This window comes from Semicossyphus pulcher, unplaced genomic scaffold (assembly GCF_022749685.1).
Source record: "Semicossyphus pulcher isolate SPU_LCO1_2020_fin unplaced genomic scaffold, fSemPul1.0.p SCAF_7, whole genome shotgun sequence".
Taxonomy (NCBI): domain Eukaryota; kingdom Metazoa; phylum Chordata; class Actinopteri; order Labriformes; family Labridae; genus Semicossyphus; species Semicossyphus pulcher.
This window is the reverse complement of record NW_027211748.1, coordinates 5,251,371-5,278,781: the sequence shown is the minus strand read 5'-3', so window position 1 is coordinate 5,278,781 and position 27,411 is coordinate 5,251,371. Positions and strand designations below refer to the sequence as shown.

General features: G+C 42.8%; 1 protein-coding gene across 2 annotated transcripts in view; it reads left to right on the top strand.

Annotated features, from left to right (window-relative positions):
* LOC138611329 (low-density lipoprotein receptor-related protein 8-like) overlaps positions 1–27,411 on the top strand; it is a 121,070-nt gene that overhangs the window by 69,475 nt on the left and 24,184 nt on the right. For both annotated transcript variants that reach the window (XM_069684375.1, XM_069684374.1), the window contains exons 5-11: positions 2,294–2,674; positions 6,435–6,557; positions 9,856–9,978; positions 15,708–15,827; positions 16,442–16,567; positions 24,761–24,932; positions 26,491–26,718. In XM_069684375.1, coding sequence (XP_069540476.1) covers positions 2,294–2,674; positions 6,435–6,557; positions 9,856–9,978; positions 15,708–15,827; positions 16,442–16,567; positions 24,761–24,932; positions 26,491–26,718 — 1,273 coding nt within the window. The remainder of the gene's footprint in view (positions 1–2,293; positions 2,675–6,434; positions 6,558–9,855; positions 9,979–15,707; positions 15,828–16,441; positions 16,568–24,760; positions 24,933–26,490; positions 26,719–27,411) is intronic.

The following is a 27,411-nucleotide window of genomic DNA, read 5'->3' as shown; positions in this document are numbered from 1 at the left end:
CGATTTATTCTGGAGGCGTTTCAGTGCAGATCAATGTTACAATACGCATCTCAGTATCAGATAAAAATAACTGTATTGACAGAAAATCTTGACTTTAGTCCAAACCAGAGCTTTATATGTGGGAGACAAGCTTTCTCCTGCAGGTCACTGACAAAATGCTGCCACTTTACAAAGTGCTGATTCTGTGTAAAATAAAACTGCAATCTCTTCCTGTAGCTGCTCCGAACAGCCAAAGGCAGCGGTGTTGAAGCTCAACCTCCCTGTGGTTTGTGTGTAAATATCAAATTCTGCTTCTCCCCGTGTTGGCCTCAGTGCTGCTATGGGCTCACAGTGGGAACCCTAACTCTGTTCACAGCCTGAACGCTTTTGGCCAGACATTATAGACAGAAAGCTGGGAAGAGGTGGGGAGAGCTTGAGAAAAGGATTTACATAAGCCTTCAGGTTGGCTTTGTGAAAAGGGAGACATCAGGACAAACTTTTCCTCCCTGCATAAACACATTTTCATGCAGTGAGGAACAAAGTGAATACTGCTCTCCACTCCAAAACGCAGCAACATAATTAAGTAAGAGCTGATTCTTAACGTGGGTCAAAAATATGCTATATAAGTTTGTACATTTCAATAGCTGTTGCTAGCACTGAAGCTATAGCTGAGTAATTTATTTCAAAAGTTCTAAAAAGTCGGCCCACAAATGTAGCAGTGGCTACAAAAAAAGTCACACCAGTTCAACTGACTTAGCCCACTCTGTGCTAGTGCTAAAGCTAAGTTACTATTGTCCCTAACTGTTTTCTGTACTAAAAAGATTTATTCTGACAAATATAAGTAGGCTTACTGAGTTTTTATAACTTAGCCCACAAATAAACTAGCGGCTAATTCTAATTATAAAGGAGAAAACATCGCACCAGTTAAAGCTGTTACTATCACTTAAGCTAAAGCCAAGCTACAAATATTTTCTTCATGTTTTCTGTACTTAAAATTTTTAATATTGACAAATTTAAGTAGGCTTGCTGAGTTTTAATAAGTTAGCCCTCAATTAAGCTAGCGGCTTACTCTTATTATAAAGGAGAAAAAGTCACACCATTTGAACTTACTTAGCTCACTGCAAGCACTAAAGCTAAAGCTAAGTTACTATTCTTCCTAAACTGGGTTTTTATAAGTAAGCCTCCAAATAATGTAGTGGCTAAATCTAATGAAGGAGAAAAATCTCACAAAAGTTAGCTCCTGTAACAAACCCAGTTTAGCAAAGTAGCAAATCTGCCATCTAAGCTAGGTGAAGCCTCTGAATCTGCATTGCAAAACCAGTACGATTGTCTCTAAGCTTTTCTATAGTATATATTTTAATGTACTTTTTGATGTATTTATTGTATTAATTTATTAGTTTAAATGGGAAAAAATGCTTCAGGGATGTTTTGCGAGTAGATTCTATAGGATGTGTTTTTCCCATGAGACTATTAGACTCTCGTGCTTGACTGTTACAATGATTTTTTTGTTGTTTCACATGTGTTGCACAGCTTTAACTACGTACTTTTCAGACTTCAAACCAGTTTCCTCAACTTTACTGTTCCTGTAGAATATCATACAATGTCCTATAGTATTTGTTCTAACATGCACAGTATGTGTCCATTCGGCCATTGACAAGAGAAAGATGAGCAGAGAAACACAGACCAACACACCCGACAGGGAAAGATCTGTAGAGAGAGGAGGAAGTACGATGATAGAGATCCGTCACAGAGAGAGGAGAAGGACTAGCTGATGGCAGAGAGAGCATTATCATTCCCTCTACAGGAGGGGAAAGCTTTCACCATCTTCTGGTGAAAGCTACCATCATCCCCTCTCGCCCAGTCCAGCACTATTTCCATCCCTACTCCACTTATATGACCAATATTGACTTTTAGCCCACCTGAGAAACTCTATTACTGTCACCGTGTGTCTCCTATATTTGAAGCTAAATTAAGCCCAGAAGTTTCTCCCCTCAGGTTTTACTTTCTAACATCTACAGCTGAAGCCAACGTCGGAGCTTCATCATTTATTTCATGCACTTGCAGCAGCAACTTAAACAGTAGTGTGCATCTTTTGGTGTGCAACTGTGAAATTGCTTGTTACGTTTCAGTTAATTTTAAAGCCTTTAGACAAAATTATTGAATTCCACTTTGCAGCAATAAGTCATTGGGCAGGATGTGACAAAACTGTGAATTAAAAATGAATCCCTGCTTCAGTGCTTTTACAGAAAGACACAGAAAGTCGCTTTCTCCTCAAATTCTCATTGTTTTCTGTCCCTTTCTGTTGGTCCTCTAGATGCCAAAGCCTGCCCCACTGGTGAGTTCATGTGTGGCAACCGCAAGTGCTTGGCCCAAGTCTACGTGTGCGACGGAGACGACGACTGTGGAGATGGCAGCGATGAGCTCAAGTGCACCTCCCCTCTGACCTGCGGGCCCAACCACCTCCGCTGTAACACCTCGGAGTGTGTGCCTCTCATGTGGAGCTGCGACGGAGACCCCGACTGCTCCGACAGTTCGGATGAGGGGCCGGAGCGCTGCGGCGGCGACGGGGTCCCGTACCGCCGGGCGAACTGCACCGATGGAGAGTTTCGCTGCGCAAACGGGGAGTGTGTGCGCTTGACGTGGAAGTGTGACGGAGATCCAGACTGCAAGGACAAGTCTGATGAGTCTGACTGTCGTAAGTTTCTTTGCCTGTCTCTTTTTTTTGCGTCTCTCAGCCTCGCCCCTCATACTGTACTCTCTGCTTTCTCTTCTCTAGAGCTTTGGCAGTCTCTATCGTATCAAGGCCATCTCTCTATTCACCAACAAAAAGGGCGTCTTTTCAGATTGCATTGGTGGAGGGCTATAATGCTCTGTCTAAAAGGGTTACATATGGCTTATGTCGCTGGGTTGAAGGATAGTGTTCAGTACATATAGAATCTAGTTCTCCGAGTGCACTGTGTCCCATTTCCATGCTTCTAAAGTATATGTACAAGTTTTAAGCATGTTTTGAGTGTGTGGTCTCAATGGCAAAGTATACTCAAGAAGGCATGAGTGCATACTGACACTTTCTACTTTGTGAGTGTGCTTTAGATGTACTGTGCATTGTACAAAGAAAATGGAGTTGCTTTTCAGAGCTTCAGAGACTTTATAGAAGAAGAAAGCGTTTCCTCGTAGTTCTAAAAGGGAAACCTTTAGCCTTCATTCTTCTTCTGTCCAGCAGGGAGAGACTTGACTGGTTGCAAAAAAAGTCTGGTTATGTGTAACTAGATGTGAAAATTGTTCTGCTTCTCAGTTGATGTTTTATTTCAATGAACATTTTCCCAATGCCTTTATTGTCTTTATTGTCTGAAGTTCCAAGTCTTCTAGATATGATGTCAATTTAGTAAATTATGTTCACATTTAGAGTAAAATTGACGACAAAGCAGATTATGCTTTAAAGTGTTGCTACCTGTGATTGATAACTAACGACTAGTGCCACCTGTAAACCAGGATAGAGAAAACAGCAGTGTGTATCCACCCTGTCTTCCAAACATGAGCCTTTTTTACACTGCGGTTCCGCCTCAGTGCCGTAACGAAGCTCCGTCCTCATGCCACCTTTGTTATTCTACAATGGACCACGCAAAGCCGGCATAAAGCCATCCCAGCCTGTGTTTTTAAATAGCGTTCCAGCGTTGCAGAAACAAAACGTGCGCGAGGTGTAAACAAAAATGGCTTCCAGCAGGCACGTGTACAGATAGGACCCAAGGGGGGCTTAAGCCCCTGCCCTTGTGCCCCCAAGGTCGAAAAGTGCCCTTAATTCAAAAAATAAATAAATAAATAATTCTATCCAATAGAAAGACCCCACCCAATTGATTTTGTCTCAATCAGTCAGTCAACTTTTCAACATGTCTTGCCTAGTCATGAAAACACATCACTCCAGCCCCACCCCAGTTCAGTTACTGTCGGCACTGTTTTAATTACGAAATCAACAAAAACAACAATTTTTATGTTATCCATAAAAAGAAATATGATTAATTAGGTCAGTAGGACTTGGCTGTAATTTCCTCATTATAAGCCTCTGTAGTTTGTACTCGCTAGCAATCAAGCTAGTCTAATTTTCATTAAAACAACGTTTTCTCCATCATGCAGGGCAACTCACAATTATGCAATTAATTTCTGAAGCAGGTAGTTATGTTTTGCATGGTTTTGATGTGTTTTAGTCTGCATAGGAGTGTGACAACATCAGGGTGGGAATTAGAGCTTGTTGGGTTTTTTGCTTGAGCCCCTGCCCCCAAAAAATGTCTGTGCACGGCGCTCGCTTCCAGCGACGCAGTTTGATTCAGTTTTGTTGCACATTTTGTTTCAAATGGCAAATTACATTCAATCAATCAAATTTTATTTGTATAGCGCCAAATCATAACCAGAGTTATCTCAAGACACTTTACAAAAAGAGCAGGTCTAGACCGACTCTTTGTTATGTTATTTAAAGAGAGGCCCAACATGAATCACCATGAGTAGCACGTAGCAATATTCGGCACATTGGCAGAAAAACTTCCTTTTAACAGGCAGAAACCTCGAGCAGAACCAGACTCATGTTGAACAGCCATCTGCCTCGACTGGATGGGCCGAAAATGGGATAGAAGGAGATGCAGGATAGAGACAGGCAAAGAGAGAAACAACAACATATGTTCTTGTTACATCAACAACGACAAATAATATATAATTATGGTTATGATGCCAGTAATAGTGGTACAGAAGTGTAAAGATTAGCAAGAACAGCATAGTCATGATGAAAGGCTTATAATAATGAATTAGCAAGAGAAGCATAGTAATGATAAAGGCTGTAGTAATTGTAATTGTAATAGTTGAAGTCAACAGCTCTACTATTAGCATTAGCAGCTATAATAATTATACTATGGGGAAGGCTGATGTTATTTGAAATCATTGAAATATTTTGTCCTAGCTCCAAAGAGGGAGTAAATACGGCAATTTGCATTTCATGCATTGTGTTTACACTTACTGTACAGTTTGAGACGGCTGCACGCTTGTTTGCAACGGGCAGTCTGTTGTGGTTTTCATCTTGTTAAGATCTAACAGGTCATATTATGTTTGGATCAGTGTTTGAGCTGTTTCTCTTTATTTGTTTCGACGTATACCCACATAAATAAGGAACCCACCAGGGTTTTCACTTTTATTACGCTGATCTTGTTCAGAGATGGCTTCAGATCAATCATGTTCCAACACATTCAGAAGCGATCCCACTGAAGGTTAGTTTATGTTTGTGTGGACAGCATGCTAAGATATCTGTTTAGAGGGAAGAAATCACAACAAATAACATTTCCTTCGTCTTCTGAGGTGTCACTTTGTCATTTAGCACATTTCCACTCCGCTGGGAGTTGGTGTTTTTCCTCTTAATGTGTCTGGTGAAGAATGTGTTTGTGTTGATAAACGCTGTGTGAAGATGGAGCCTTGAGATAAAACAGGTTTTCCTATTAGCTGGTCATGGACGGGGGAGCCCTGAAGCTCTTGTCTCACTAAGCCAGAGTGTGAAGCCCAGATAGTCCCACTATTCATTATCAAGATGTGTGGTGCACACATCAAACCGTGCTCTCGCTCCCTGTGGTGTCATAGATGCAGCACTTACAGGAGATTGATGTTTCGTTAGGCAGCTAGATCCCTGTATTAAGAGAGACATCGTGTTTGTCCAGAGGTTAATATAAGAAACATTTATGGTCTGTATTTACTACATTCTCTTCATTTAAGCCCTTAGAATTGAAAATCAATGCTATTGTGAATTATCAATGTAATCCCAACATTGCTGCTTGTCTCTCTGCGGTGTGTGCGCGTGTCTCTCTCCATGTTTTTGTCCAATCATATCTCCAGATTTACCTCCCAGACACAGACACACACTGTATATAAACACTATACATGGTGCTGCATGTGCATACATGTGTGTCAGGGCTGCAGCGGCCCTGTCTCAGTTACACCCCTCTGCTCTGCTCATCTCGTGATAACACTAAATCATATCCCCCCCAGTCATATATATTGGTTTTTAGTGTGGTTTAGAGAGGAGTTATATGAGCACACCGGGCCCGTTGATGAAAAGCTTGTCTGTGCTCGGGATATTAATGAAATTTGGCGTTGCTTCGTGCTGCCTCCATCTTTGCGTTGCTATATTGAAAATCATTCATCACACGCCCTCAGGTTGACTGTCTCCGTCCTCGGCAGCCCCTTACAAAGCCTGTTAATGTATAGGAATACAGAATGTTTTGATTTCATGCATGTTTCTGGGAATGGTTTTATTTAAATAAGTCTTATTAGACTCGTGAAAACCTGATGGGATGAGATGCAACATGAGGTCTTGTGTTGGTTTCGACCCCGGGATGTTGTGTTCCTTTTGAAGGGATTAAAAAGGATTTACAAGTCAGATATCACACGTGTGTTTACGTGTGTCTGTGTGTGTGCGTGTCTTACAGCCCTGTTGACGTGTCGTCCAGATGAGTTCCAGTGCGGTGATGGTTCCTGCATCCACGGCACCAAGCAGTGTAACAAGGTGCACGACTGTCCTGACCACAGCGATGAATCCGGCTGTGTGAACGGTGGGTACACCTGTCAGCTCCGTGTGCGTGTCTGCCTGAACATGTCCCCCTCTCTGCCTGCTCACCTGTCCTCTTCTTTAATGCATGTGTCTGTTTGAGTCTGGCTTCCTATTTAGTTTTTCTGCTGCTATTTATGTTTGACTCAGCGTGTCTCCTCCTTTTGCATGTCCGCCTTTGTGAAATACTTCAAAACAAAAGGGAATGTAATTTTTTAGAAGCCAGGTGATCTGTATTATACGGTTGAGTAAAACCTAACGGCCTAATTGTTGTAGAAATTAGGGGATAATAACATGAAATACAATTAATCAGATAGATGAAATACAATTAATCAGATAGTCACGATCACAATTTTGGCTTACCCAAGACTAAATAATTGATAGACGGTGATTTAGACGTTTTAAATGCTCCGCCCGTAGAAAACTCTGCTGCATATCAAATCAAGCGCCTCCTGCACTAACAGCCACTCCCCCAGGGGGTGATCCAGAGGTTTTGGATTCACTTGTGGGAGAGCTGGCATGTCATGTTTTAAGTGGACGCATAAACAACAGGGACCTGTGTTTTGGTTCACAGAGTGACCATGCTAACTGGAGACTTTCAGCCGAATGTGTCTGTGGTTGTCGTGGTTACGGCAGCTGTTGAAAAAGAAGAGGAAGGAAGAGAATAGGCAGCTGTCCCCGTGAATGACTCTTTGATGTTTTTCATTACGAGCTCAAAATATACTTACCTGTTACGTCTTTGAAGTGCTGTTTGTGCAAACGTGTCATGAAAGCTACTCGCGCTCAGTCATGTTTTGAACGCTGCTTGTTGCTAAACCAGGAAGAGATCAAGTCTCTCGTTTAAAGGAAACACTTGTCCCCTGAAACGGCTCGTCATTGCTTATTTGGCGGTATTTCAGGTTCAGGGCGAGCAAGAAAAAATATTATGCAGAGAGTGCATTAAACCTGTGTCTGCGCCGCAAAGCAACACAACTAACTTGTTCAACCAGCTGAAAAACCAGCACGAAGTGCAGAATGAAAAGTGTGTGAAGGCCAAGAGGAAGAACGTTCACCCCGTCCTTAAGCGTCAAGTCACACATTAACAACAGCGACGCTGTACAGCGCAACACCCTATCCACCCAACTCCCAAAGACACACACTTTGTACACATTCTAGAAGGCGCATCAAATCCAGGTAATGAAGCGAACGTTTTAGTTTGATGTAAAATGTAGACATGAGGTGGAATTAAGAACAATATGGAACTGAAACATTCCTCTGTTTATTTAAATGTGAAAGCACTTTAAAAAATGTATCCCTGAAATTAATGTATTAATTATCATGATTAATGATCTCAATATTGATCAAAATAATCACGATTATCATTTTGGCCATAATCGTGCAGCCCTAACATGAAAGTAACATTCACAGTATACACTACAGTATCAGTTCATCAATCATGTGCCTTAGTGCTATATGTTCACTCCCAAACCTTAAAAAGAAATGTAGCTTTTTGTTTCATTTTGGGTTTTATGTCAGATGGTGCAAAATAGAAAGATAATAATAAATACAATAAAACATTGTGAAGTTTAAATCTTGAGATTTCTGTTATGGTGAATTCGTCGTCACTCGTGGCGACCTGTGGTACCAGCAGATGCAGTTTATTGTAATCCTGCAGGAAATGCACCTCGGGTACCGACTTTATGCCAACCAACTGATGCAGATAAACCCATGTACTGTATATTGTTTTAATCAAGAAGACTGCATTCTGATTTTGTGCAAACATTTTCCACCAAAAAACACATCTGTAAAAAAAAAGTTGGCTACGTTGCTAAGTTACCTGGACCTCTTCCTCTAACAGCTCTGTCGCTGCTCCTTCCTGCTCCATTTCTCCATCAATAATTAAAACTAATCCGCTGGCAAAACATTTCAGTTTAGTAAAAGGATTTTTGATGAATGGTTGCGCTTTTTTTTTCTGGCTGCTTTGATAAAACAAGTGGGAAACTTTCAGTGTGAAGTAGCAGCATTTATAATAACAATACATTTTATTGTACAGCGCTTTAAAATGCACTCAAAGCCACTTTACATGATAAAAAACAACAAAGAGTAAAAGCAAATAAACAGTGAAAAACAATCAAAGTACAGAATTAACAGTTAAATATGTACAGTATGTCTGTAACAATAACATAATGAGAGAACACTGATTAAAAGCAGGTTTAAATAGGTGCAGGTGGGAGTGAAGGAGAGTGTCTGAGGTGTTGGGTTGAGCTCCAGAGGTGCGGTGCTTGGATCGGGTGAGAGGGGTGAGGAGGTTTTGGCGTCGGTGGATCTGAGGTTGCGGGTGGAAGTGCGTTGGCGAAAGAGGTCAGTGAGGCAGGAGGGGGCAAGGTTGAAGAGGGTCTTGTTAGTGATGAGAAGAACTGGATTCTTTGATGAATGAGGAGCCAGTGGAGGTTTTGATGGACTGGGGCGACGCGATCTCCGGTGCGAGAGTGGGTGAGCAGACGGGCGGCTGAGCACGTTGGTGGATGCACTATATAGGATGCTGTTGCGGTAGTCCAGTCGTGAGGTGATGAGGGACGTGCATGAGCGTTTCAGCGGCTGAGAAGGAGAGGGAGGGGCGGAGACGGGCGATGTTTTTGTGATGTGGTTAACGTGACATTCAAAGGAGAGAAATCACACCGAGGTGAGTGTTTCATGTGCATTAGCTGTAACTTAAACAGCATGGATACAGTGTGAAGACAATCAACAGTAAACAGTGATATCAGTAAGAATGACGCTGGATGCACTGACTGCGTAGATGGTAGAGAAAGGAAAACCCTGCAGTAACAACAACTACAGCTGTATAAAGAGGTAATTAAATAAAGAGCCAATAAAGGTTTAATTGGAGGTAATATAAAATATTGGATGGCTTATGCAGAACTAATTCTGACCATATATAGAATCAAATGTAAAGTTTGATCATATGAAAACCAATTATATGTTCTGTTGTTGGGATGGAGCTCAGCGCTGTGTATGAACTCATTTTCCCTCCTCTGACTCTGATACATAATTTACGGGCGCACTGCAAAACTATTTTGCAGGGAAATTAAGCCTCAGTGCTGTGAAACTGGACCAAATTAAAGTTCAGTTTCTATTACACCAGGCTTTTAATGTGGGGTAATATGACAGAGTGAGAGGGAAGTATTTTCTACTGTCACTTGTTTCATGTGAGCCTTCAATAATTTGAGGAACCACAGGGGACACTCTTTTTGATGCACAAGGTTCTTATGCAAATAAATGTTCAAAGTGTGGATGCTGATTCATCTTCTGCTTTTCTGCTGCAGCCACCAAATGTGAGGGACCCCTGAAGTTTCTGTGTAAGAACGGAGAGTGCATCGACAGCTCCAAGGTGTGCGACTCTGTGAAGGACTGCAAGGATCGATCAGACGAGCCCAAGAAAGAGTGCGGTAAGAAGACTTCCTCTGCACACAGCTACAGCACAATCCAATACACATACACCAAATATTGATCTTTTATAATATACATAAACACATTACATTAACAAACACACTGAGCCTGTGGTTTGGATGAGGACTCTTTCTACCGGGGTCCACCGGGGTCAGCCCTACACACAGGTCTGTATGTGACTGAATGAGTAACTGAGTAACTGAGTAACTGAGTGACGGTACTTTCACAGCCGTAGGGAGAGAGTTGCAACATCACAATGGTGGATCATGGAGCATATTGGACCTCCACTGACATGACTCTCTGTCTATACGGCTCTGGATACTTTGTTAGGGGAGTAGGCGTGGCTGCTCCTCCGCTGCTCCTCCACTGTCCTCACCTACATCCGCAGCGCGCACCTGCTCTCAAACACGTTGTCAGGGGCCTCATAAGGACAGTCCTTGTCACACATTACCCACAAAAGCGCACACTGATGAAATGCATCCTCCTTATCCCGGGCCACGAAGGATCCACTGGGTGCATCCTTCGCGGCCCATTGTATCCCGAGAGTCATTGTGCGCCAATTCAAACGACATGGTGGACTCTTACGCGGCCGAGGAATACACTTTGAAATGTAAACGTTTTTGGTTTCAACTCATCTTTAAAAAACTGAAAGGGCCCTTGAAACAAAAAACGTAACTTATGCTAGCTAGTTAACCTACCTGTTAGCTACCCGTTGCTAGGCGACAGGAGCGGCGTTTGATGACGCAAAGTTAAGGGCGGGAACAGCTGGTGACGCAAACAGGAAATCCTCCGTAGACCAGACCGTCTCATTGCAGTTCAGCTTTAGCGGTCTATGCAGGCTATGAATGACTCACCCTCCGTAGACCGCATCCCCTGGATTTGGACACAGCTGCGTTCTTGGATGGACAGCCATTGTTTGTGATTTGTGATCAGTTGTCAGCCATTTCTTTCTTTGCAGCTGTGAGGAGAATCTTGAACAAGTATTGGTCTCCTGCATGCACACTTCCATCCAAAAGTCCTAGGTATAAAATAAGACAGGATCTCTTGTTGAGTTAGATAACAGACTGATACCATCCCAGAAAGATTTGATCTTTGTGTATGCGCTTTGGTTCCATGTGGTGGTCGAACATTTATTCGTTTACTTTTAATTTTGGGTGTGATATAATGCAGAATTTGATCCTTCCAAATTAATTATCTCCATCTCTGTGATTGTGCCGTGGTCTGATGTATTTTCCACATGTGGAGACATCATTGGATTTCTATTTCACACTCATTTACTTTCAGATCCCACAGTAGCTAAAGCAGTTGTATAGCATTACATTTGTACGAGCTGCATTGTTCAAAATACTTTAAATTGTACAGTCGTCCACACATGCTTGTATGCAGTTAAACTAAACTTTTATTACTGTCTGCTGGGTCCAATTTGTCAGTTGCACACAACATTTTCGGCAGGGTTTTATAACACATGGCCGTCTCACTTTGCTACAGATGAAAACTTTATCTTATTAAATAAAACAGATGTGGGAAATGTTTCCCTTGAGGACGTCATTTTCTGTTAAGAAAAGGTAAGTCAGGAGTGACTTTACTTAATGAGTGAAGAATTATTCAGTTTAAGTCTTTCTCTATGAGACCCCATCGTAACGTCTTCAGCGCAGGAGAGAATACCCCTAACGGAGTCTAGACACTGGTGGTAGTGGTGAAGGAAGGATGCAGGATGTGGTGAGGAGAGGACTTCTGAAGAGCTGGACACTGATGAGATGGATTGATGGTGGGCTGGGGGCGAGGAGGTGGAACGATCCATACTGAAATGACAAACTGACAGCAGCAGAGGAGAGCAGATTTACAGTTTGACAGCAGCAGGATGATTGGATGATTAAGGTCGAAGCAAAATCTGGTTGGTTTAATACTTAAACGCTCATGATCAGCTGATCGGACAAGCAGGAAGAGATAGAGAGGGAGAGAGAGAGAGTCATGAATGTGCTTGAACTTACTCTGACCTTCATACGTTTTTACAACCCCTCGTCAGCTGTAGACCAAAGATCCTTTACTCGTAATGCAAATAAAGTTTCAGCTGGTTTGCTTACACATAAAAGCTTTTGCTTCCTCTCCTGTGGGTAAGAAATAAGGGAAACTGTGCGTCAGCAGAGCTTTGTCTCAGCCCTGTGCATTGAGGCGGCATGTACACATCTATTGTAAATGGATTCAAGCAGTTAATGTAGCAGCGTAATCGTGTTTGCCATAACAAAATGCAGCCACCTCCCTCCTATTACCTTGCATTTCAAAGCCTTTGGAGGCGCACTCAAATTAGCAGCAGCCTCCGTTGATCGGAACAACAGCCTGCATGTACTAATTACCATCAAACGGTGGAAAAAGGCTTCTTCTTCTGCTCTGGGATAATCTCCCTGCACTATAGCTCCCCTCCTGTATCTCTCTGCCTTAATCTCCTAACCTATTTCACTGACCATGAGTAAATGAAAGTGATGTCTTAGTCACAGAGCATAAAGTTGGGACAGCTGACAGAGTAGTCTGACCTCTGCCAGGGACGGAAATTGCGCCAGAACAGGTTCTCCAGCGAGTAAAAATCACCTCTATCTCCGTCCCTCGCTCCCTCTCTCTCTCCTCATATCTCCCTCCCTCTCTCCTTCAACTCAGGTCTTGTTCGCAGCTCATTAAAAGCGTGTCCACACACACCTAGCTCATCGCTCTGCTCGCTCAACCGTTTACTCGCAAGATGTTCCCCGGCCAAAACACACACTGCAAAAGATACAGAGAGAGAGAGAGACAATAATGCGCGCTGCTGCTGTGAAAAACATTTATACGTGGACGTTCGATGTGATAGTGTTTGCTGCATCAACCTTACATCAGGGGAAAATAAAGACTACGCATTTCTCTGTGTGTGCAGGCAAATGTTTCCCACCTCATTAGAAATAATGGCATACTACCACATTACTCTGCGCACCATTCATTTCTTAACTGTGACTGCAACATCACTTTCAGCTTCAGAACGGGTGAAAATAGGTGGTACATAATGGGTTACAATGGTGAGAGAAAGGGAGGTGGAGTAGAGAAGGAGGGACGCCATGTTTGTTTGCCCGTGGGAAGGAAGGAGTGACCTCTAAATCATGGCCGTCCTTGAAAGCAGGCTGGAGAAAGCTGTCACACAAGGCCTCTCCTGGGGCGTTTTTGTTGCCCACCCAGCCCTTCTCAAAGAAGCAGGAGTGAGTGAGACGTCAAATGCAGCTACGTCTTGGTCTTTCTTCTATCTGCAGTTAATTCTGAGCTGACATGAAGGCAGTGAGCGGGAGGGACTGTGAGTGGCAGGTTGCTGTCAGACGTCCAGCTGAATTAGAGATGGGAGTTTAATGTAGCCGCCCAAAGTCTGCTGGCACTGACACAAAGCAAAGATGAAAACGTTCCAACAAAAGTAACCTTCAGTCAATCCTTGGAGAGACAACTTCATCTTATTATTTTATTTTTGTTTAAGACACTTCAGTCAAAGCTCCGAAGAATACGTGAACAGGTCGTCTTGGATCCCTGCAGTCTGGATATTGCGAGACTGACAGTACAAGGAACTGCATTAGCATATCTTACCTTAAATTTTTGGGCATTCACAGGATCCTCTTTGTGCCTGTGTAGTGTGTAACAACAACACAACATACTTTTAGTATTGCATTTTCTTTGCAGCTCTGCTGAAGAAAGCTTCAGCTTAAAAATGTAAAATATGAATACATTTACTTTACACTTGTTAAAATTGCTTTTGAGCGCCACTCTTATTTGCTTTTTGCAAAGAGTTAGATGAGAAAATTGATACTGCTTTTCTTTCTTTACTAGAGCCAGCAGCCAGTTAGCTTAGCACAAACTCTGTAATAATAGCTAGCCAGGCCCAGTCTTAAGGTAGCAAAATCCTTCAAATAATGTCTCTAAGGCTCAACTGGGATGAGTCGGGGTCAAAGTAGTGTGGGATGAGAGGGGGTCAAATTAGGGTTGGATTAGTCGGGGGTCGAAGTACTGCGGGATGAGTGGGGGTCGAAGTAGAGTTGGATGAGAGGGGGTCAAATGGGGTCGAGATACTGTAGCTGGAGTCGTCAGGAACCCCAGTGGTTCCTGTGTTGAGATACGAGAGAGAAGAGGAATGGGGTTTGGGGGATAGGCTTATATGTGTACACACAGGAAGTTGCATTCAGGAGGCACAGGTGTGCGAGCTAACGAGACACAGGTGAGGGAGTTATTGAGGGAGGCATAGTCCTGTTCCTGAACCTACAGTATGTTCTAATGAGTTCCTTAAATAGTCTCTTAACTTCCTGTCTAAAAAGCCAATAACATAAAAACATAATTATCTCCATATTTATATAAATAATATAAGCAGCACTTTAAGAAGCATGACATCGGACGTGGTAGTGTAATTACCCTTTCAAAATAAAAGTGCCTGCTAAATCCATATACACACACAACACTGGCTCAGACAAACATCCACTAAAGGAAACTGTTACAGAGTAATGTGGTGTGAAAATACAGAAATGAAGTAATAAATATGAGAAGAGTGCTGATTTGTTTTAGTTGTTTATATGCTGTGTTCAGCTAATGAGGCTGGAGTCTTGGTGTGAAGTTTGCAGATGCTGTACTTTGCTTCAGGCTGACTGTTAACTAACTCACACATACAGTAGCTCTGCTCTCAGTGAGTGATGATACAAAGCCCAGTGTCTATTGACAAATGTGTTACAGTAGATTTGGTGGGGTGTTGTTGACAGAATTAAGCACTCTCTGTCGTATTGAGGAGTGTGTCTTCTCCTCCGGTTTAATCCATCCTCCTCTTTATCAGCCCTTTCCAGTTCTCATTGTGCCGCCGTGCTCAGTTGTTTGTGTGAAAAGCAAAGCGTGAGTGCTTTTCAACGAAATATTGGAGAGAATTATTTTCCGGTGATCTGCGCTTTCACTCAGTTGTCTCACTTTCTTTCTTTTTAAACCAAACATGCAGAAAAGTGCGCTGAAGAGCTGAAAGATGAGACTGTATGTTGCAGCTCGCTTGATAATCCCTTTTTATTGCACACATTTCAGGAGGAGATTAAAACCTGACCCTAAAACTTCCACTGTTGACTTTTGATCCGCTCTTGCTATCGCCTAATTCATTAAACCATTGTGTGCAGCCAAATCAAATCTAACTGCCTCTGCTTTATTCATTATGTGCCAACCTTGTGCCAGCTGCTTTGACCTACTTTAAATGAGACTGGTTGTGTTTTTACGTCTTGGTTTTTTTCATTCTCCGGAAGCTTTTACATCGCTCGGCCTGTTTAATTTAGATGTCCTCACTCACTCCTCTGATAGATCCTTATGGGAAATCTCAGAATCCCAGTTCACAGCATTAATCCCCCCCCCCCGCAACACACACACACACACACGCACACACACACACACACACACACACACATATATTTCATATTCCGGCACACGGACCTGATTGTTCGGTTTAAGAGCTTACCGTGTGCGATGTTGTGTCTCTTTCATTCCTTTTTTTTCCTATTGAGAACATCTGATAAGGATTCAAGACAGATGGAAAAAGCTGAGTACAAGAGCCCAGATTAAATGAAGATTATGAGGATGATATCCTTTTTTCCACCTTTGTGCCACATATTTTTACACCGGCAGTTTTTACCCCTCTTAAATGACCGTCTGCTCTTCTCTTCTGTGATTGCCTACTTCTAACCACTGACTTGCTCTCTTTGTCTCCCAGGCCTGAACGAGTGCATGATCAACAACGGCGGCTGCTCCCACGTCTGCATGGATCGACCAATCGGCTTCGAGTGCCAGTGCCCCACCGGCTATCAGCTGCTGGACAAAAAGACTTGTGGCGGTAAATAAAGAAACTTTTGATAGACATGCAGACAGATGAATTAGGAAAAAGGAGCGGAGTGACAGGCTGGCTGCTGACCCAGCGACAAGCAGTGTGTGTTTGATTGTGTGAGTGATTGTGAGTCCGTGTGGTGGATTGCTTTGGGCAGCTCTCTGTTCTCTAGCTGTCTGTCTTTGTTTAGTGCGCCCAGCCTATCACTCCCACAGGGAAACTAGCACAGTCATACTTCTCTCTCACACATATACACACATACACTCCGTCCTTCGCTCCCCTCCACATCCTTTTCACACTCACGTCTCCCAATCACACCCGAGCAAAACGCCTGCTGGATGGAAGCAGAGCAGAGAAGTCGACAGGGACACGCCCTGTCTCCCCGTCGTCTGCTTTCCTCCCATTGAATGCCAATCACGGCGTGTCTGTGTGTTTCTCCTGCACTCACAGTCACAAATCTACATATTTACTCATCCATTACAGCTGATACTCTCAGAAATGATTGCTTTGTTGTAATATAGTTGCCGGTCTTATCCTGTGCAGCTCATGAGGATGAATTTGTCATCCTCTGTCTGTGTCTGTCGTTCCCTTGATTGATAACTTCCCTCTCCTCCTCCCTGCAGACATCGATGAGTGTGAGAACCCCGACGCCTGCAGCCAGATCTGCATCAACTACAAAGGGGATTTTAAATGTGAATGCTATGAGGGATACGAGATGGACCCTGTTACAAAGACCTGTAAGGCAGAAGGTGAGTCACAGTAATCAGTAATCAACAGTAGTGGGTTTTTCAGACAATAGAGACAATGGCATTTAAGTCCTGCCCCCACCAGAGAGGATAACAATTCATCGCTCCCACTGACTTTGTGTTGCCTGAAGGTGCTACTGTTTCACTTTCGTCTTCTAGCATATGAGAGGAAAAATCCTAAAAGTTGGCGGGTTTGGTGGGATGCACAAGCAAGAGGATACAGACCCAAAACAGAAAACTGATGAAGTGCCTGAAAGCCATGCTTGAGTAAAAGTAGAGAAAAGGACTTTGGTGGAAGCTATTCCGATATTACTCGAGTAAGCATCTGATATTTACTGTGCTTTACCGTTGCTGTCTCTGCCTCCATCATGCATCTATCAAATCTTTATTTGTAGAGCACATTTAAAACAACATGAGCCGACCTTTACACACAGTAGCAGATAAAACAGTGTGGACAGACATAACAAATCAGATCACGCACAAAAATGTAAAAAGAATAATGAATAATACAGACACAACACATTTGAGTGGTATTCTACTCACTCAGTCACGACTCGGTTGCATCTGACATGTGACCGCAGCCGAAATGCCCTGTTGCACGTTTGCACTTGATTTACCTCGCTTCTTCTTCTCCTGTTTCTTTTTTTCCCTCTGTTTTTATGGCAGCTGGCATTCACGATGTTGCATTACTGCCACCCTCAGTTTTCAACCTCTCAGTTTCTGTTCTTTTCAAGCCAAATTTTCAGTTAAAACAAAAAAAAAACTAAAATGATTAGGCCACCACATTTCTCCTGATTTTATTTACAGTCATGAAGATTCTTCAGGAGTAAAAGTTGAAGTTGACAGAAATATAAAAACTAAAGTAAAGTACAGATACACAGAAAACAATTACTGTAACAGTAAGTAACAGTACTGTGTAACATCACACCACTGGTCTTTAAGAAGATTAAAGTGGATGCAGGCAAAAAGAAATAATCAGCAGGACGAATAGGAAAGCTGTGGCATCCTGACACTGGCTCATTTGGCCAGACAAACTGAACAGGTCGTCTGAGCTCTGTATGGCCTGCTTTTGATCTTTGTTTTGTTGAATAAGGATCTCACCTGGCGATCCAATCAAATTGCTGCAAATATCAAAGATTAAAATAGCTGCTGCTGTGGACCAACTTGACTCCAACTGCTAAAATGATCAGTCTTACTTTTATTATCATTATTTAAATTAGTAATCTTAATCTTATAGCTGCTCAACTACAACTGCTATAATTAAAATAATCAGTCATACTTATATAATCATTATTATAGTTACTAATGGTAATAATAGACCTGTTGACTTCAACTGTCTTTTATTATTACTATGCTGTTATTGCCACACATTTGTACCATTATTATTGACAGTGTAAGTTTGTGTTATCTGTTGTTGTTGCTGTCTGTCTCTATCCTGCATCTCTCTCTATCTCGGCCCAGTCGAGGCAGATGTCTGTTCAACATGAGTCTGGTTCTGCTCGAGGTCTCTGCCCGTTAAAAGGAAGTTTTGACACTGTTGCCAAAAGTACTGCTCATGGTGGATTCATGTTGGGTCTCTCTTTAAGTAACATAAACTAAGAGCACAGTCTGGCCCTGCTCTCTTTGTAAAGTGTCTTCAGATATTGATAGATTGATTGATTGAATTATTGAAGAATTATCCAAGAAAAACTACTTGTTAAGATACAAATATAATATATAAGTATAAAGTATTATATGCATAATTATAATGTATTTTCTCTAGTAGACATAAGGCACTAAATAATCCCCTGGTATGTTGATAACTTGGGTTATTAGGTAGTTACTTAGGTAGTTACTGTTAGTTTGTTTGTGTTGCACTCAGTGGGACTTTATTAAAGAGTTTCTATGTCGAGGTTGAAATTCTACATCCTGTTCTTCCTCCTGTCGCTTTATTTGAATGCACTTTCTAACCTGCATAGTTTCCGTTAAACATTTTCCGTTGTCAAGATAAATGTTCCTCCGCTGAAAGTTTAAAAAGCCGTGTTGTGCTATTGATAACAAGACTTTGCCTCAGACGTTGCTTCGCCTCATTAGCGAAACACTTCCTCTCAGATCTCATCTCATAATAACAAACATCTTTCTGCTGTTAGCTTCTTAGCGCCGCTCTGCACTCGCTCGTGTACTTCACATAATTGCTGAAAAACTCCAGCATCACCAAGACAACCGGTGTGTTTCTCCCAGGCCAGATCTGCCCCGTCCCATTAGACGGCTCCATGAGTGAAAGACTGATGTGTTTAACCATGCTGAACACTTATAATGAGGTATGGCGTCTCTTCGGGGGTACCTGGCTGAGTCACGGTGCGGGCTCATTACAACAAGTTTAATCTGGTGTCCCGTTTGGCTCGTTGAAAACAGTTGTTACTCTGTTGGAGAACAAAGTGAACTGCTAAGAGGCCAATTAATTTGCTCTGACCTCCAACTATAGCCAGAAGCTATTAGCATGAGGATTACACAGAGGGCCAGTTTATGTGTTTACGCTTCATTTCCCCCAAAAATGTTTATTATTTCGTTGGCAGGAAGCGAGAGTCCATGAGATTTGTTGATTTGGTCTCAGCGGCTGTGAAATGTTGTGATTTCATTTTCCTCCATTAAGCTGATATCAAAGCTCAGCACTCACTTTGTGCGCTCTGTATATTTGTGTGGACTGTATCTGCCCCCTGCCTCTGTCTACACTTGTGTATTTCTCTGTGCATGGCTGCCCAGTGTGTTTGCCATCACTTTATCACGACCAGGAGAGAGCTGAGTGTCTGGCCGCGCGTCAAAAGTGGAAATCGCGGTGAATGCAGCCGTTCCACCGCCTGGTTCTGAGGCAATGAAAACTTCTGTTACTGCTGTGACAGCCCATAAAACCAGCAGGGGTCTATTTTCCCCTTCACAGGGGCTGGAAATGCAGTCATTGTAATGGCTGGTTTTTAGAAACCCTCACTCCTGAACAGCACTGTTATCACTTTTAGCTTGGAGTGGAAGGAAAGGGGAGAAAAAGAGGCAATGTGCAGGAGCACCATACAACAATGATGCTACGACACAGACTGTCAAAAGGGAAATCGAGCCATTAATGAGAGGATATCTCATCTGCCTCTAGAGATAACTGGCTGCAGCTGCCATCCTATTACCGTGCAGTGTCAGAAGGAGAGAGCTCAATATAGACGTTACAAGACAAAGGTGGGCTGCAGTTGCTAGCCAGAGTGATAAAACCTCCCCTGCAGGCACACACTGTCAGCGTATCTGTCACCCACATGGCTTCTCCCTGCCAGATCTGTGAGGAATAAAACATAAAGACATGATGATAAAAACACAGCTCAGCCTCTTGTTCAGATTTGGGTCTAATTAAAATGCTTCCTGGGTGACCTTCTCACAAGTGGACGGCTCTAAAAATAGGTGTGATGCACCCAAAATGAAACAAGGACACAGTGTGATGTCAGTGCTAATAGCTGCATGTGCTAATGCAGTAACATGACAGAGGCACAAAACAGAGCCTGTGCACGACCTTAAGGAGAGAAGCCAGACCTTTGTGTCTCTTTATGTGACTCGGTGTTTGTGATTGTAGCTTTGTCTTTCTCGTTTTGTGTAGATTTTTATTCAATATGCAAATATCCACTGCAGTCCTCCTCCAAAGCTCTGAAGCTGAAAGCAAAGATGGTATTTTTAGCCATGCTAGCGGCTCAGCTTCAGGATATATCTCTCCATCTATTTGATGGATTGCTGTGAAATTTTGTACAGACATCTATACTTTCCATAGGATGATTGTAATCTTCCTCTTGTGCCACCATGTTTCCCTTTTGGGATTTTAAATGAAACATCTCCAGAGCAGGTGGCCATAAAATCACACACTTTCAAACACCATGTCTGCGTGTGTGGCTCAGAGGTAGAGCCAATGACTGTATATAGATGGACGTCTCCATGTACTATCATTGTACAAAATCAAAGCCAAAATATCCCCCGTGACGGTCTCTGCTATCTTGTGCTGGTGACGTCCTATAATGCTATTAAAGGGAACTAACGCCATTATGGTAGGAAAAAAAATACAATTTGGCTCTGTGCCTTTGGAGGACGCTATCCGCTTCTCCAATGGGCCCTGGAAAACCTCCACCAGACGACATATAACACGTCGTCTGGCGGAGGCCAGGGATCTTGCTGAACTACACTTCCTCAATCTAGGACACCCGCCTCCAATGTCATGTCTCGTTCAAAATCGTCAGGTTTGAAATGTAGACTGCAGACCTGAAGAATTTTTAGACGATCTGCCGGTATATTCTCGTCATATTTCAGATTCTGTACAGCTCTGAGCTTTTGCCTGCAGTGAAAACGTATTTCGTATTTCACTCCAGCGTCTCTTGCTGGGCCGTTCCTTTCAGAGGGAGGGGCGCAATGCATGCTGGGTGCTGTAGGAATGTAGAATGGGTGAAACCACAAGCTGTTTGTACAACTTTCTCCACAGCTATGGCGTCAATTAAAAATATTATTGCTTCTATTGACTACAGAGAACACCAGCTCTGACTGACAGAGGCTTTTTCCAGGGGAGAACTGCTCCTTTAAGTTACCCGGAAATAACGGCAAAGATCCCACACGTCAGCGTGTTTAACAGCCTCTTATGTTGGTCTGAAGCAGACGTTCACAGATATGGAAACTTCAATGACTGTTGTGACTGTTTTAGTTACGTCTCCTCTAGCCGTTTCTCCAGTAGAGCTGTATTGGCTTCACTTTAGTGCAGCTGTCATGACGTCCATCTTTTTATACAGTCCATTGGTAGAGCAAGTTGTCTGTCTCATTGGAAGATTAGAAGCAGACTTCTGTAGCCTGCATGTCAGAGAGTCCTTGAGCAAGACACTGAACCCCAAATTGCTGCCGTTAGCATAGTGTAAATGTGTGTTGCATGGCAGCCTCTGTCATCAGTGAATAAATGTGTGTGTCAATGGGTGAATGTGGCTGTAGCGGAAAGCAATTTTAGTGGTCAGAAGACAAGAAAGGTGCTGTATAAGAGCAGCCATTTATCATCTGTTTACCATTACATGGTCCTGTTCCCCTCAGGATAAACTGTAATCAGCTGTAATCTGTGGTCCTTTCTTATCTAAGGCAACCATCAGGATTTCAGTTTATTTAATACTTGTGTTAAATAGCTGCAGTTTCTTGTTAGTGCTAATTACCCTCTTAGCATGATAAGATGGTTAACTAAAGCCGCTTTCTCACTGGTCAAAAAACTCGCTAACACCCGGCTTTTTTGCTTAGTGGGAAAGGTTACAATCTGCATTCAGACTCGGGTCAAATGACTCTGCAGTAGACCCGGGTAATTATCACCTCGGCTCCGATCGGCATTGATGGGAACACAAAACCCGTGTTGACACACTAATCTCCGCCCCCTTTCCGTCGCGATGCTATGCTCTGTCTGTAACTTCTGCGACTCATCGTCATCTCAGCTATAAATTCCGCCCGTCTCCGTCCGAGCAGCGCTCAAACATCGTTCCAGATTTGTCTGTGCCGAGTTTAATAAACAGACTGAATGAGTGATAGATACAATAAAGACCTAACCACCGTAACATCTTCACTGTTTACTAACCCTGTTTCTGGTGCATTTATGACATCAGACGGTGACGCAGCAGAAAAGAGACAGACAGGAGGATACTTCACTGGCAATGGGAACAGAGACAGTCAGCATTTATAAGCGGGTCTTCCCGGGTCTGAAAAACCTGTGTCAAGAAGCTAAATTTAGGTGGGAAAGGGTTATAAGATGGTGATCACTGTAACCATAACTAAGCTTCAACATGTTAGCTCTGTCCCTTTTAGCATGCATGTTAGCATTTAGCTCAAAGCACTGCTCTGTCTTAGAAGAGCTTCAAAGAGTAGCCATCTGTCTGTAGATGTGTCTTTGCAGCTGGTTTTGCTGCTCATGAAATCAAATATAAGCGCGGGAAGGAAGATGTAATCACAAGTGAGACAAATACAAGGTACATTCGGCTGCTAGGTTAGACCCACAATCCATCACTGCCCTTGTAATAGACACAGAAGGCAGTACTGCTTTGTTAAACTTGAAGCAGTAGCAGAGTCCATTAAGGGAACTAAGTAACGCTTCCTGTTTTGTATCAGCTGGTTAAGAAAAGGAAAATACATCAGTGTGACTTCACTGTGTTGAAGGTTGTTTATCAGCCCTCAGAGTGAATCACTGCTCGTCTTTTCGCGTGTGTTGTTCAGCTCCCATTCGTGTCTGTTAAGTGTCACAGCCTGTGTGATAGCTGACAGCTGGCTGTTTAAAGAGGTGCAGCTGGATGATAAGGTAGCTCTGATCTATATTTGCAGGCAGACGATAAGAAGGAGCGCACAGTTTAATGATGCACACACAGACACGCTGATCAATACAGAAACTATTCAGCAGTTTTTAATGAAGGATTATTGTCCTGCGCTCTTGTTAGAGGAGGATATTGAGCTGTAACACACGAGCTGTGTTGTGTTATTTATCTGTGTTAGAGATGACATCAGGAGTATCGACTGTGGTGTTACAAATATGTAGCAGCGTATTAAGCTGCAGTGCTTTAGGACACATTGGTGAAGCGTCAGTGTTATTACTGTGGAGGCAATCCTGCATCTTTTCTCTGACACGCAGCCTTTCCCATCACGATCAACACAAACACTTTTGATGCTGTGCAGAAAAACAATCTCTCTGGGTTATCGTTATCTTCTTTTATTCTCTTCCTTACAGCTGACTAATGTTGTATGTTTCAGGCTCAATTATATGCGCACCTGCCAGTGCAGCCATTAGTTCGGCCGTGTTTGCTTAGAGTGGGTTTGGAAGTTAATTCCAATTGTTAAAGGTTAGATTTATTTGATCTAACTTTGCGTGCTGAATATGAATCATATAAGCGGAGCTGTATAGGAGATCTGTGGACGAGAGCAGTTTTCTGATAGGAGATACAGGCTTGGACTCTTCCTCTGGCTCTTAACCAAACTGTCACAGCCTATTTGACTTGCATCTTGTTGAAGCACATCCCGACTCCACTTACCGATAATGCATTCCTCTCTCTAACAATGTTTTCATCCTGCTTTGGCCCATTTTCCCAATTGCTTTTCGTTTTCTGATGATACATTATTGCTGGCTACATTCACCCATACTTGGTATGGATATAATTTTGGGTCTTTATTATTCAATCAAACAGAATAGGTTTGAAAGCAAAACCACGAGCTGTTTATACAACTTTCTCCACAGCTATGGCGCCAATTTCAAATATTATTGCTTCTATCGATTACAGAGAACACCAGCTCTGACTGTAAGAGGCTTTTTCCAGGGGCCAAGTGCTCCTTTAAGTTACTGGGGAGAATAAACAGCAAAGATCCCGCACGTCGGCGTGTTTAACAGCAGAACAGGTTCACAGATATGTGAACTTTAATGACTGTAGTGATTGTTTTAGTTACGTTTCCTCTCACCGTTCCTCCTCTACTCTGCTAACCTGGAACAGATCGGCTGCAGGAGCCGGATTTGTCAACAGAGCTGTCAATCATCATTTTTACAGCATCTAATAACTCAAATAAACATGTCAGAAAACAGAAACACTTGGACATAAATCAGTCCCATACTTGTGGATATAATTTTGTGTCTTTATTATGCAATCAAACAAAATAGTTTAGCAAACACAATTACTGTATATCGCCATTAGGTGGGGCACAAGAGAACGAAACTGAAATCTTCGAGATTGTCAGTTAAAAAATGTTTCAATGCAAATCCAAAAGTTTTGCTTGCAGTTTAGCTGAATCTCATGGACGGGACCTAGGCTGAAAGATGTAAGACATGTCTCTATTGGCCAGTCTCGATCAGAGTGACAGCTTGGAAACATCCACTGTTCAACCCGGTTGTTAAGTGGTGACGTCACACCTCGGCATTAAACTGTTTCTGGGTCCAAGCCGCAACAACGTCTCCTATTTCACAATATGTCACAGGGCTGTTTACCTCACTGTTTTAACCGTTCTGAGTCTAAAAAATATCCTCAGTTTCATTTATTAATTAAAAAAATTTTTTGATTGCAACGTGGAAAGTTTATCTTTCAAACCTTTCCTGTTTGATTGCATAAACAAGACACAACTCCATTCTTGGGCCCCAGGTTGAGACTTGTGTTTACCTCTGTGCTCCTCTTCTCAAAAGCAGTGCATAACCTTTTTCTGCTCTGTGTCCAGGGAAGAGCCCTTACCTGCTGTTCACCAACCGGCATGAGATCCGACGTATCGACCTGGTGAAGAGGGACTACAGCCAGGTAGTGTCGACTCAGAAGAACGCAGTGGCTCTAGACCTGGATGTTGCCAACAACCGCGTCTTCTGGTGTGATCGCTTTCACAGGAAAATCTACAGGTAAACCAGGATGAAGAATTTTATGTTATTTGTATTTCAGAACAGTGTCACAGGTCAGGAACGTGATCTTTCATTATAGAAACAAACCTGACTTCACATATTTAAAGCTCCTGTGAGGTACTTTCACTCCGTGTTGATTTTGGCGCCCCCTGTGGACAAAGCTTTGCCTCTTATCTCTTTGCTGATTTTGTCCTGTACATGCTTAAGTGGTGATTTTAACAGAAAATCTCATCCTGCTTTCTCTAACAGTCATATGTATCACTCACTTTAGATTTTTGCCCTGGAAAATGTAAACAAACGCAGCGAGCAGTTCATCGCTTCGTCTGACACCTACCCCCCCCCGCCAGCAGTTTCAGACATCAAAAATAACTATATAGAAATAATCAATGTTGTCGCTGATGGTCTGGTTTGCGTTTGTAGATTTGTAGAGTCATCAGAATGAATTTCAGTCTGTTTCATAACCAGCGAAAAACTCCCTCTCTCTCAAGGGAGCTCTAAGATGCCTGCAATTCAAATGACTTTTGAATGAATATACAGTGTATGTGAAATAAAAAGAATCAGAGCTCTCCTATTATAACTGAGAAGGCTACAAAAAATACTTCTGTAGCCTTCATCTCAAGGATGAACTGCTGGTTTACAGTTACCAAGAATTTACAATATTTGATTTTAAACTAACTAAACTATTAAATTTAACATTTCAGACACTTAACGTGCCGAATCGTATATCGCTGCTCCCTGACATGTACTTCTTGTTCTGAGCATCTTCTTTTTCAGTGTTTAGATTCTTTGAAATGTAGCCGTCTGAGTTGACAGCTCCGGCCTGCTATCATTCCAGATTAATTCCTATTGTCATCCCTCTCCGTTTTCTCCCCAGAGTGAGCTCTAATTGGAGCACTCTGTTCCCTTTATAAGACGGCCGTTAAAAGAAAAAGACCTCTGGGGAAACTTAAACTGAAATTCTTGTTCGGGAGCACAGCTGCCCAGCCCTCACCTCACACCTCTGCCGGGGCAAATCATTAGCCAGCAGGGCAGCCTCCGAGTTAGGCCTTGTCTATTCTGATAAGTGGTCCACCTCAGAAGGATGCTAACCCCAGGATGAACCTGCTCAGCGCATGGCCCAAGGCTACAGCACGCACACCAGTCCCATTCTGCACTCTGCAGTCACACTACAGCACAGTGGAGATGCTGCATAATATGTAGGCTGTTCACTTGTCCTGTCCCTTACCTGTATGTGCACGCACAATTTACAAAGTTATTGATACAAAAAAGTCTTAATATTTGGTCACTTTAGTCATAGAAACTCTTTCTAATGATCTGCTTTAACTGGTACTGCTTCAGCTTCTAATGAAATCACTGAGAGTCAATACTTTCTGAGCATAAATCTGTTCAGTATGGAGCCCTATAATAAGAAGAATATTGTTTACAGACTCATTATTACAAAATAAAAGCCCACCAGGCGGCCAGCATCCCTCCACTTTAGATCGATTTTGCAATAAGAAGATTATGACTTCCATTTTCTCCCTGTATCCCCCTCCCTCTCCCTCTCTCTCGTCTACAGCGCCTTCATCCACGAGGCCAGTGACCCCTCCCAGCAGGTACCGCTGGTGGACTCTCTCCTGCAAACCCCCGTGGGTTTGGCTCTGGACTGGCTCCAACACAACTTGTACTGGACCGACTCAGGCGACAAATCCATCTCTGTGGCCTCGGTGGACGCCACCAAGAGACGCGTCCTCATCAACACGGACCTGAGCGAGCCGCGGGCTATAGCGCTGGACCCCCACCACGGGTAAGAAGATTGCTGTACCTGTGTATGTGTGTTAAAATGCACTTAAACCAGGACCAGGCAACAAACAAGGAACACATTATGTTATTCCCAATATTGAAGAAACAAATGACAGGATCAGTTATTATAGTCGTTAAACAATTGACCCTTCGCTATGTCCCGTCCCCCTTGGTTACCATTGCTACGCCTGTCAAGCTTTCGCACTAGCATATAACTATAACAGTGAGAGATGTTCCAAGGGAAATGTGCACATTTCTGGAAAAATAGTTCCCAGATATCAGAGAGAAGAGGACAGAAAGGTCAACAACACGCATTTGAAAGTTACATCCAGAATATAATTTGTCAGCAAAGTGTTGAAATGAAGAGGACATAAAAATCGAGGCCCGACGGTCCCAACACGAGCTTCAGCCACCCAACAGCTTTACAATTCATGTTAAGGACAATCATATACAGGAACAACAATGTTCTTGCACAGCAGGGTAAGTCAATATGTTGTTCTATTTTAAGTAGGGCTGTCAAAGTTTACGTGTTAACGCACATTCCCTTTAACGCCACTAATTATATCAACGCACACACGTTCTATGACCCTCCGCCCGCCCCGTAGTTTGAGAAATCAGGAAGCGATGCAGCGGTAATGCAAAAGGTGCAGAAACAAACCTCCGTGAGCAGAAATGGATAAAGAAAAGGGTCTTTTAA